This window comes from Condylura cristata, unplaced genomic scaffold, assembly GCF_000260355.1.
Source record: "Condylura cristata isolate star-nosed mole 26May11 unplaced genomic scaffold, ConCri1.0 scaffold00025, whole genome shotgun sequence".
Taxonomy (NCBI): Eukaryota; Metazoa; Chordata; class Mammalia; order Eulipotyphla; family Talpidae; genus Condylura; species Condylura cristata.
The window spans coordinates 19487018-19498992 of NW_004567126.1; the positions used below are offsets into that span (position 1 = coordinate 19487018).

General features: G+C 58.6%; 1 protein-coding gene across 1 annotated transcript in view; it reads left to right on the forward strand.

Annotated features, from left to right (window-relative positions):
- The first annotated feature begins 3744 nt into the window (after positions 1–3744).
- Positions 3745–11975, forward strand: part of TREH (trehalase (brush-border membrane glycoprotein)) — a 13018-nt gene continuing 4787 nt past the window's right edge. Inside the window, exons 1-4 of the mRNA XM_004688824.1 lie at positions 3745–3833; positions 11415–11515; positions 11645–11789; positions 11858–11945. Of these exons, the coding sequence (XP_004688881.1) occupies positions 3745–3833; positions 11415–11515; positions 11645–11789; positions 11858–11945 (423 nt within the window). The remainder of the gene's footprint in view (positions 3834–11414; positions 11516–11644; positions 11790–11857; positions 11946–11975) is intronic.

Consider the following 11975-nt stretch of genomic DNA (forward strand, 5'->3'; position numbering starts at 1 on the left):
CCGAGGGGCCCGACACTGGGACAGGGCGGCGGTGTGTCCGTGCCGGGCATTGCTGTCCTGCCTGCCCCTCTCCACGCAGTGTGGTGTAGGGGGACAGGGGTCAGCCTGGGGGTGCCCTGGAGGGCCGCAGAGGGACAGGACCCGGTGTCCCGCTGGCGCTGGGTGAGGCAGCGCTCAACTAGCAGGGGAGCTGGGAGCCCACTCTGCTGGGGGGCGCAGCACCCCAGGGCTGGCCGCGCCGGGCGGGACGACTGAGCAGGGGTCCCTGCAGCCCTAGGCAGACCGACGGCCTCTCTGAGCCTCGGCCGGGACACGCCGAGCCTCAGGTCCGAGCCGCGTGTGGGGTGCGGCAGGGGCTGTACGGGCCACTCCTGAGCGGAGACCTGGGCTGGGAGGTGCAGGAAGAGCCCAGCAGGGCAGAGAATGATTCTTGCTGGTGTGAGGGGTGGGGCTGGGCAGCCTGGAGGTGACAGACCGGGCTGCAGGAGGATCCAGGGAGCAAGAGGTGACGGGTTAGAAGGAGCTGTGCCCTCCTCCCTCCTCCCTCCTGGAGTGCTCCTGCAGGGCCCAAGGCCCAGGCTGTGGCCCCGCCTGAAGGCAGTGCCACCCTAGGGAACACCACCCAAGCTGAGAAGTACAGGAAACTGCGCGACCAGCGCCTGGCCGCCATGCAGGCTGTCCTGTGGGATGAGGAGCAGGGCGCCTGGTTCGACTATGACCTTGACAGCGGAAAGAAGAACACAGCGTTTTACCCGACCAACCTCACTCCTCTCTGGGCCGGCTGCTTCTCAGACCCAGGAGCCCCAGACAAGGCTCTGAAGTACCTGGAGGTGAGGGCCAGCGGCAGGGCTGCTACAGGGGCTCAGGCCACTGCTGTCTGCCTGCCTGAGCAGTGACCCCTGGACAGGGCCGCCACTCCCCAGCGCTCCAGCTGGTCTTCGCCTGAATGTCCCCTGGCGCCACCAGGGGGCAGCTGTGAGCCGAGCCAGAGGGCCCAGCCAGGGGAACCTGGGCCTGGGGGGGGGGGCTCAGCAGCCTAGGTCCGCCCCCCCCCACCTCCACCCCCCACCCCCGTGCAGCCCTGCAGTCAGTTTTGTCTGGAACCTTCTAGGACAAGCAGATTCTGAACTACAAGCGCGGAGTCCCGTCCTCCCTCAAGAACTCAGGCCAGCAGTGGGACTTCCCCAACGCCTGGGCCCCCCTGCAGGACCTGGTCATCAGAGGTAGGGGCAGGCGCACCCCATGGGTGTGGAGGGTGGTGCAGCACGGGCCTCTCCCTGGACCCCCCAGCCTCCCTCTCAGCGTGCATTTGTGCCCGCCTGTCCCCCTTCCCGCCCCCTTTCCTGAGCCCAGGATGAAGAGCAGGTTGGCCCTGGGCCTCCAGGCAGGAGGTCCCAGCCCCTGGGCCTCTTTCCCTCCTGGAGAAGAGTGAGGGAGGCTCAGGCCCCTGCGGCCCCCGGCATGGGGGCTCTAGAGACTCAGGGTCCCGTCTGCGGTGGGGTCTAGGTCTGGCCAAGTCTGTTTCACCTCGGACCCGGGAGGTGGCTTTCCAGCTGGCCCAGAACTGGATCCGCACCAACTTGGACGTCTACTCCAAGACATCAGCCATGTATGAGAAGGTGAGCGAGCGGGGCGCAGCCCAGGGGCTCCCCCAGGTGAGGTGCGGGCACGCGGCGGTTCGTGAAGCCCAGGGCGGCGCCGCAGCGGCCCCTGGTGGCCGTCCTTGAGCACTGCACGGACGCGCGGGAGGCCAGAGTGGTTTCTCCTGACCTGGCCTGGGTTTCCAGTTTCCCCAGAGGGCCAGGGTGTGGGAGTGTAAAACGGGTGCAACTCCCGTGAAGGACAATCGAGCCACTCATCAAAAATTAAATACAGGTACCATATGGCCCAGCAGTTCTTCTGGGCATAGATCGAAAGGAAGGAAAGTCGGGACTCGAACAGGTGTTTGCGCACCCCTGTTGTTAGTAGCAGCCACTCACCCAATGGCCCCCTGGAAGCTGCCCATGCCGGTTGACAGGTGAGTGAGTAACAATGTGTTTTCATGCAACCGAAGAGTACACGATCTTTAACAGCAAGACATTCTGCAGTGCCTTGGAACAGTATGCTCAGCAAACTAAGCCAGAAAGAACAGAACAAATGGCCATGTTTCTTTTTTTGTTTTTAAAGATTAATTTATGCATATAGAATTGGGGTACAGGCCAGCGGTGCAGGGGGTGAGAGCAGTCACCAGAGACAGAGTGGGGAACAGAACAGGCAGATGGACAAAGTACATTGCTGAGGGGAGCAGCGGGCGGTCACGAGGGGTCTGCCGAGCTGTGTGGGTCACCTCTGGGGCGGGATCCAACTCACACTGAAGTGGCTGCGGCTCCCTGTAGTGCTGCGTCCTCACCCATTGCGCCACCAGGGCGGGCTAAAGGCCATGTTTCTACTGATATGAAGGCAGAGTTCTAGACGCAGAAAGTGGCTTAGTGTTCGTGGGGCGGCAGGGCTAGGCACCACTGCTGGCTCTCAGAGGGTATGTGTGGGATGATCTTCCAGAAGGTTCAGAAATAGATGATGGTAATAGTGGCACAATGTTGTTTCATGACATTTCAGTGTAATTGTTCTAAAATGGTTGGCGTGGCAAGTTCTTGTACATAGATACTCACGATAAAAATTCCCAAAAGAGGAGACGCACAGAGCATCTGGAAGTGGGGTGCAGGCAGGAGGTGGACTACCACAGCAGAGGTGGCAGTTTCTGCCGGGGGGGACGTGGGCAGCATCCGGACAGCACGGGACCGGGTCCCTGTTTCCAGCAAACGTGCTCAGCCCATAGCTGAATGCAGTTGTGTGTCACAAAGGCAGGGCCACACCCCACTAACCTCAAAGGGGGATGGGAGGCTGGCAGAACACATGGCCCGTGTGCCTGCTCCAACAACCTCCTGCCATTTCAGGCCTGGCTCATTGCAACAGCCTCCTATTAGGCTCCTGGTCCACCCTCTGCCCCTCCGCTTCCCTAGTGTCAAGGAGGTGAGCTTCCTGGAGCAGCCCTAATCCTGCTGCTTCAGCTCACAACTTTCCTTTGGGTCCCTCACTGGTGAACCTACTGCCTCTTTGGCTTGGCAAGGGGTACTGGGCCTTGCATCCTTTCCCTGTATGAGCCCCGATTTCTTGCTGGCCAGGCGGATTTGCTCATGTTCCCTTAGCAGTGTGCTCTGCTAAGGGACAGTGGCGTGGTCCCCCATTCTCTTGGCAAACTCCTAGGTGATCTTCACAACCCATGGCCAAGGTCATGACTATATTGGGCCTCCCTGACTCTTCCCTAGACAGGATGGCTGTGCTCAGAGGTGGCTGCCAGTGAGTCCCAGGTCCTGCTGTACCTAGGACCACTTCAAATCATTGCATTTGAAATGCTAATGGTTAGGGAGTGGTTTAGGGGCTATGTGAGTTGGTGGCCTCTGACTCACTAATAAGTGGCCTAAGTGTGTCCCTGGCACCCAGGGGCCTGCTCCCCCACCAGCCCCCACTGTAGGGCCCTCATAGGGAAGTGCCTGAGCAGTGGCACCAGCTGGGACTGGAGCAGAAGCAGAGAAAAAGTACAAAGTAGGTTTGGGGAGACCTCTGTGACAGGAGCAGCAAGCAGGCCACACATTGGCCAAGTGCTCAGTGGCCACACCTCAAGTCTGGACTTTGGCTACCTTGGCTACGGGGTGCTAGGCCGTGCCCAGGAAGCAGAAGCCGCCTGGCCTTGCTTACTCGGCCATCATGCCTGGCAAGACCTCGGAGCTGCTCCCACTGCTCCTGCTGGGGCTGGCCCTGGGCACCCAGCAGGCCCTCCCGCCGCCCTGTCCGAGGTAGGGCTGAGGTCGTAGCTGGGCAGGGGCAGGGAGTCTGGGGTCTGGAGGTTGTGAGGTCTCAGGAGCAAGGTGGGGGTGCCCTTCAGAGGAAAGGAAGTGCATTGAACTTCCTGAGTAGCAGGCTGGGGGGTGGGGGGCTGAATTCTAGAGCTGGGGAAAGATGGCTGGGCTAGGCAGGGCCCGGAGCCTGCTGTCCAGAGCCTGCCCTTCCTGTCACTCCTCTGCCCCCCTCTCGCTACCCTCCCTCCTCGCTGCCCCTTGAACTGAGCAGGGCTGTTCTCAGTCATTCTCCAAAGCTTCCTACCCAGTTTCCCTAATGTGGATGTGAGGGGAGCTCCTAAGAGCTTGGAAAGAACTCCTGGGGTTCACTTCTGACCTCTGTTTCCAAGAGCAAGTCAAACCTCTTTCCTCAGCCTCAGTTTCTTTCTTTTTTCTTAAGATTTATTTTTGTTTATGTATACAAGAGCTGGGGTGCAAGCCAGAGGTGTGGGAGTGAGAGGATTCACCAGAGACAGAGTGGGGAGCAGAGCAGAAGGGTAGAATGAAATACACTGCTGAGGGGGGCAGCGGGGAGACAGAGGTCTGCTGTGCCGTGTGGGTCACCCCCCTGCTGGGGATCGAACTTGTGCTGCAGTGTCTGCTGACCGCTTCATAGTGCTGCGCCTTCATCTCTGCCATCAGGAAGGCCCTCCTGAGGCTCAGTTTCTGTCTCCAAAAGAGACCAGATACCTGCTCCCCTGACTCGCAGGGCTATGCCTTCCCTCATGGTGCTCCAGCTTCGCAGGCCGCGGCAGTGAACAGGAAAGGCAAGGTCCCGGCCTTCTTGGGCCTTACCTATAAGCAAGGAAAATAAAGAATGAAGTTACATCGCGTGTGATAAGTAAGATGAAGGCAGGGGGCTGATGGAGGGGTCAGTAGATCCAACAGGAAGGGGAGGGAAGTTACCTCTGAGCAGCTCATGTCTGAGCCGAATTATGGGAGAAGCTTCCCTGTGCAAATCTGGGGGAAGACAGCCCAGGTGTGGAAACTGCAGTGCGAACAGCAGTTCCCTGAGGCTGCGGCTAAAGGACCAGAGGGCGGCTCATGAGCCCAGGCAGAAGGGGAAAGGCCAAGGGAGAAACGGAGGCTCCTGGGAGGGCAGCTGTGCTCGGGGTCGCATGGCAGCGCCAGCAAACAGGAGTGGTTCGGTGTGGGCTGTATCCGAAGGTTGAGGTGATAGGGCTTGCCGAGGGTAATCAGGGAGTCTAAAGGGGAAGAGAATAGGGGATCACTCCTAGGGGTGGGTTCTTTCTTTAAAGGCTGATTTATGCAGACAAGAGCTGGGGTGCAAGCCAGGGAGGTGTGGGAGGTGAGAGGATTCCCCAGAGATAGCGTGGGGAGCAGAACAGGAGGGTAGAATGAAATACATTGCTAAGGGGGGCAGCGGGAGACAGGAGAGGTCTGCTGTGCCACGCGGGTCAGCTCCCTGACTGGGGATCAAACTCATGCAGCCGTGGCTGGCAATAGCCTGATAGTGCTGAGACTTTACCCCCTGTGCCACCCGGGAGGCCCCCGGTCATAGGGTTTTGGACTGTGCACTCTAACAGGGATTTCAGAGAGGTGGTATGATACACGGTCATGTATCATGTGTATGTGTTCTGTTTCGGTTACTGCCAAAAAAATAGAAGTAGGCCCCCCAGCCACAGTGAGTTACTAGTATTCACACGATGATGTTATCGGTGGTTTCACTGTAATAAATTAGTCCCCAGATGAGCTCAGAGAAGGGGAGAATGTGGAAGGGCAGAGTCCAGCAGAGAACCATCACCAGCTCCCAGTGGCCGCTCCCAGAACATTTATAGAGACAGTGCTTAATTTTTTTTAAAGATTTATTTATTTATGCATACAGAACTGAGGTGCAGGGGTGGTGAGAGGCTTCACCAGAGACAGAGTGGGGAGCAGAACAGGCCGACTGATGAAGCACACTGCTGAGGGGAGCAGCGGGCGGGTCAGGAGAGGTCTGCCGCACTGTGTGCGTCAGCTCCAGGGCGGGGATCGAACTTGTGCTGAAGTGGCTTTAGTTTCTTAGTGCTGTGATTTAACCTGCTGCGCCACCAGGGAGGGTCCGGTGCTTAATTTTTTTTTTTTTTTATTAAAAAGTTTATTTTTACATCATTTTTCACGGTGCTTAATTTTTTTAAAAAAAGATTTTATTATGCATACAAGAGCTGGGGTGTAGAACGGGGGTATGGGTGTGTATAGGTGAGAGAAAGGAAGAGGGGAGTGGGGATTCACCAGAGACAGATTGGGGAGCAGAACAGGCAGATAGAGTGAAACACCCTGCTGCGGGGAGCAGGGGCCGAGAGAGGGGAGATCAACCATGCCATGTTCCACCTCCCTGGCAAGGGATGCAACTCGTGCTGTGGTGACTGCTGACAGCTTCATAGTGCTGTGGCTTGAGCTTTGCACCACCAGGGAGGCCTGGCACTTAATTTTTATAACAATATGTGATAATACAGGTGACGTAATGCCAGCAGCAGGACATTACGAGCTCACCTGGGTTGAGGGATTTTAGTGGGGATCCGTCAGAGGCGCGGAGTAGCCACCTGGCTGTCTCCAGGTACTCACAGGTCAAGACAATGGGTGGTGGGTGAGTTGTGGCCCTCAGCCCCCACCACAAAGCAAATTATTAGTATCAAGTCCCTGACGTAGCCCAAGCCAGTGGGCCAGGGGAGACTTGGAACTCTGACCACTTAGAAATTATCTCCCAGGAGCTGGACACACACCAGCCTGTTACTAGAATGTGCTGGGCTTGCACTCCCTCGGTGCACAGGCTGCCTAGTCCATAACAATTCATCTAATCTTTGACCTGTGTTCCTGGGATGGGATTTCTAAGCTTATAGTCTGTGTCTTTGGACACCTCCCAGCATGGCTGTTGAGACTGTGGACTAGAGAATTTCCATCCAGAAGGCAATTACAAGCCTGCCACTATTGCAGTAGCACCCATAACTTAAGGACAGAGATCCTTGGACAATAGGGGAGAAAGCTTCTGAGGCAGAGGGCAGGGCCAGGAGAGTCCTGTGAGAAAGCAGAAAGGTTTCTGCAGGAATCTGCAGGGAGGGAAATGTGGAGTCATTTGGTGTGGGCAAGATGGGGTCAACCTCCCCCAGGACTGACGCTGGATTTGTCTGAGGGGCGGCCGGGCACACAGCCCTCCACTGACCGCCAGACCAAAGTCTGGGGGGCTGACTCAAGGTGCACTGTGAGCATTCTCTTGGGGAGGCACAGCCAGCAGATGCAACAGCTGAAAATGCTGTAAGGGACCAGATGCAGGAGAACGCCCCACTTGACCCACCGAGTTCCATTTCTTCAGACCAAGGACCCACTGTCATCATCAGTTAGTCTGTCAGAGAACTGGAGTGGGCAGCAGAGGCGAGTGTGTGCCCACACTCCACCCGGGGGTGGCAAAGGGAGCGTCCCCACTGCATAGATTCTTTCGGGAGATGTGGGAAAGAGGGCGTGGAGAGGACACGTGGACTAGAAGGGAGGGGGAAGCGTGGTGGCTTTCTCATCGCATCACTTCACCTGATGCAGAGCTTCCAGGGTGAAGGCCTCGGCTACGGAAGCCAGCAGCCGGTCCGAGCAAGAGAGCACACCTGTACATCAGGCAAACCCAAGTGTCAGGGTTCCTGAGCGCGGTGGGGGGCTGCGTTCAGGGCGAGCGTGGGCCTGGCCTGGACAGCGCACTAGCCCTGCGCAGGTCAGACGGGGCGTGGGCGGGGGCCTGGCCAGGCTGGCGTTGCTGCGGGCCTTCAGGACAGCGGCGGCCAAGGAGAATGTCTTTCCAAAGGTGGGAACGTTTTATATAAATGGAGCAGAGGCGGAAGTGGTTGACGGTACAAGAGCAGGGCAAGCCCACCACTCCTACTCTGAGAGAGGCTCAGGGCAGAAGAAGACAGCTCAGATATACCAGATGCGCAAGCGTGGACCGGAGGCCCTGCCTGCTGGACAAGCTGGCAGCACCACCTGGACGGGCGCTGACCGGAGTGGCCTCCCAGGGGGCCCTTCGGTCAAACGCTGTGAGGTGGGCTAATTGCTAACGATATGTGGACTCTAGTCTCAGGGTGACACCTTGGACTCCACACGCACGTGGCCTGACTCTGGCGTGGCTGGGGAGACTGCAGTGTTAAATGTGATGCTTGACCACAGCAGGAAGCTGACTTAAAGCCTCCTGTCCGTCCTCTACACCAAACGCTGGCTGTAGTCACGTTTCTATCATTTACATAAATCCCACGGCAAGCGAAGATGCTCAAATAAGGTTGATTGTCTGGCTGCCCATGCCAGGTATGACCCAGTTTCTTTTTTTAAAGATTTATTTATGCATACAAGAGCTGGGGTGCAGTCCAGAGGTGCAGGGGGGTGAGAGGACTCACCAGGGAAAGAGTGGGGAGCAGAACAGGCAGATCCACTGAAACACACTGCTGAGGGGAGCAGCGGGTGAGACAGGAGAGGTCTGCTGCGCCCTGTGGGTCAGCTCCCTGGCCAGGGATTAGAGTCCTGTCATGTCTTCGTGTCACAGTGGCTGGAGATAGCTTGAGAGTGCAGAGACTTAACCCCTGCACCCCCAGGGTGGCCCAGCATGATGCATTTTCTAGCAATTTGTCCTTTTTTGACTGAAGTAGAATTGACGTGCCATCCTCTCCTCTTCGGCCACACGAGTGATTTGACATTTGTAAACATTGCAAAGTCACGGAAGTGAGACACCAGCTCACAGCAGCTTTCAAACTGGCAGTAGCCCTGTGACCCCTGCTGGGCAGCACACACACACCTCCCCCATGACTTAGTTTGTAAGTGGAAGTTTGTGCCCCTTGAGCTCTTTACCCATTTTTCCTCCCCCCCACCCAGGCCATCTTCCCTTGACCTCAGCTCCCAGGAGTGATCTCCACGCGAAAGAATTTGCGGAGTAACAGGGCGCGTGTGTTTGATGGTCGGGCGCGCTGTGGGGGCTCAGGTGCGTCGGGATGGTGGCAGCCGTGTCAGGCAGGTGCTGTGACTCCAGGGGATCATGACCTCAGGGTACAGCAGGGGCTGGAGGCTGAGCCCAACCATGTGGTCAGTGAGGCCAGGGGCCACACCCATTCCGTGGGGCCCATGAAACCCTGGCCAGAGCCCACTGGAGCATGAGCCCGTGAACGCCTGGATGTGTTGGGGGGCTCCTGATTCCATGGGGAGGGAACATGGACCTTCTGAGGGTCCGGTCAGACCTCACCCCCATGTCTTAGGAAGTGAACTGAGTGAGGGTGCTGGGTTAGGTAGTGCGGATGCTTCGGCTTCAGGGCGCAGACTCCGGCCGCTGTGTCAGGCCGGGTGTTCTGTGTGATGTCTCCTGCTTTCTTTGTTGCTGTTTTTTATTTTTTTTAAGGTTTATTTATACATACAAGAATTGGGGTACTGGCCAAAGGTGCGGGGGGTGAGAGGATTCACCAGAGCAGAGTGGGGAGCAGAAGAGGCAGATCTCCTGAGATACACTCCTGAGGGGAGCAGCGGGTGAGACAGGAGAGTTCTGCTGCGCCCTGTGGGTCCCTTCCCTGGCCGGGGATCGAACTGCTGCTGCAGTGGCTGTGGACAGCCTCGTGGCGCTGCGCTTTAACCCCTTGGTCCGTCAGGAAGCCCCCCACCGGTATCCTGCTTTAATCCCATTAGCAGCTCATTTTCCCCATTCTGTGCCGGCCTAACCAGGGGAGCTGTGCACACAGCCCTGGGGCCTGCACATGCGTAGTGTCGGCCTCTGTAACTAGGAGCCCGCTAGGCGCTTGACCTCGAGGCCTGTTGTTTCACAGCACTTAGCCTGCCAGCAGCCGTGACCAGAAGTCCCGGTCACGTTCCCAAATGACACCCTTTGTCGTAGAGGCACCCGCGACCTGGCAGCCGAAGCCACAGGCACGTGCCTAGGCCACCCAGCTCGTGGCCCCGGCGCCGTCATGACCCACGTGCCCCGGGGGGATGGTGCAGCTCCCAGCCTGCCACGCAGCTCTGCGGGCGCCAGGAGGGCACAGAAGCAGGCTCACACCGCGGATATCGGCGCGATCGTGCTAAGAGACGAGGTTGATCTCACTCTGAGCTGCTCCCCAGGCACTGGGTCACGTGGGGCCCCATGGTGGCACCCTACCCCTTTCTCTCCGTTTGTCTTTGATTTTTTTCCCCCCAGAATTGTCCATCTTTAGAAGGGGCCAGCTTCGGCCACTGTGCTTTCGAGTGTTGCAATACCAGCCCGGCCAGAGCCCCTCAGTCCCGCCCCTCTGTCCAGGGTGGGGTCCCACGGGGCACCCCTGGGGCCATCCCACCACCTGGCCACCCAGCTGGTTCCTGTCGGCTGCTCTGGAGCCCGGTGGGGTGTAGGATGGACTCCCCCACCAGGCACTTAGGGATGCTGACGTCAGGGTTTCAAAGGAGACTTAGAGTTTCTTGCTTGGGGATCATCCCTGCTTCTGGCACCCCCGTGGCAGCCCGATCTTGGGGCCTCTGTATCAGGCAGAAAATGCAAGAGGGAAGCGGATGGACGTAAGTGGGTCGGGGAAGGGTCGCGTCTCCCGCCAGCAGCCTCCCCTCCTTCTCCCCCAGAGCCCGTTCCACGGCCCTGCCGCAGAGACACACACGCGTGCGGGCGTGTCCGCGGCCCTTCACCCCTTTGTCACTCCCCGTTTTAATTGCCGGTCCCGATTCTCTATCGAGTGAGCACGCTCAGGGGGTTGTGACCTGCTCTGTCCATGCAGCGCGCTCTCCACCGGCCTGCAGTGGGCATGGTGGGCGGCCCTGCTGGGAGCAGTAGCTGCCTTCGGTGTGGCACCTTCTGTCCTTGGCACCGGCATCTACGTCAGGCACGAAAAGACCCTGTAACGTGCCCCACGGTTCCCCTAATGAAGCCACATGGGCGACCCTTCAGTGCCCTGGTTTCTCTCACTGCCCGGTGCCCAGCGGCAGCAGAAGCCCACGCACAGAGCGAGGCACCTTTCGACTCTTCTCTTGCCACAGGCAGGCAGCAAGTAGCTGAGCCCGCCGAGCTGAGGCGGTCTTACCTTCTGCAAAGGTTTCCATCAGCCTGCCTGATTTCAGTGGCCTTCAAACAAGACACCGACCACCTGGGAAGGGTCAGCAGCCAGCCCTTGGCTGGGACTCGCTCTGTGACAGACCCCCCGAGGTTCCTCAAATGCTTGCAAGGACAGGCCTGACCTGTTGGTGACCGTGAGGGCCTCGCACTCCTCGAGGGCACGTGCTTTTGCAAACCAGCTCCAGTTTATCAAGGAGCTCTTGGGATGTGGCCTTCTCTAGCTCTCCCAGGCATCGTGGGTATTTCAGCTTCCCAGAAGTAGTTTGCCCTTTAGTCACAGGCCATGAACTAATACCCAAGAGCAAGCCAGTAACTGTCCTCCACGTGGTGCGTAACCACAAACGGCATCTGGAATCATCCTGGCCTAGGCTCACAGGCACACGCATGGCCGGTGTCCAGTCCAGGGAACGCACCTCAGGCTCCAGCGCATTCTGTGCTAACGGGGGTGGGGCGGGGATGGGCTGACCTGCTCCCCTCCCCTCCCGACGCTGCAGCCTCGTTTACTGCCATGGGGAGCTCCTGCACCAAGTCCAGATGGCCAAGATCTACAGCGATGACAAGGAGTTTGTGGACATGCCAATGCGTGAGCATCCAGGTGAGGCACCTGGGCCCATGTCCTCCTGGCCTCCACCTGCGATGGTGGGGGATGACCAGGGAGAGTGGGAGCTCTGGTCAGGGAGGGGTTCGCGGGGCTTCCTGACCCCTCCTTGCTGCCTGACCCCAGACCAAGTCCTCCAGCGCTTCCGCAGTCTGTCCGCAGCCCACAACCACAGCATCCCCCGGGACAAGGTCAAGGCGTTCGTCACTGAATCCTTCCTGGTCAAGGGGCAGGAACTGCTGCCCTGGACCCCTGAGGACTGGAAAGAGAGGTGCCACCCTGGGCAGGGATCCAGAGTGGGCCCTCCAGGCAGAGCTGCCCCCTGACCCTGTTCTTCAGCCCCCAGTTGCTGTACAATATCTCTGATCCCGCCCTTCGCGCCTGGGCAGAGAAGCTGCACAAGCTCTGGAAGGACCTGGGCAAGAAGGTACCCGGTGCTCGGCCTGCGGGGGGTCGG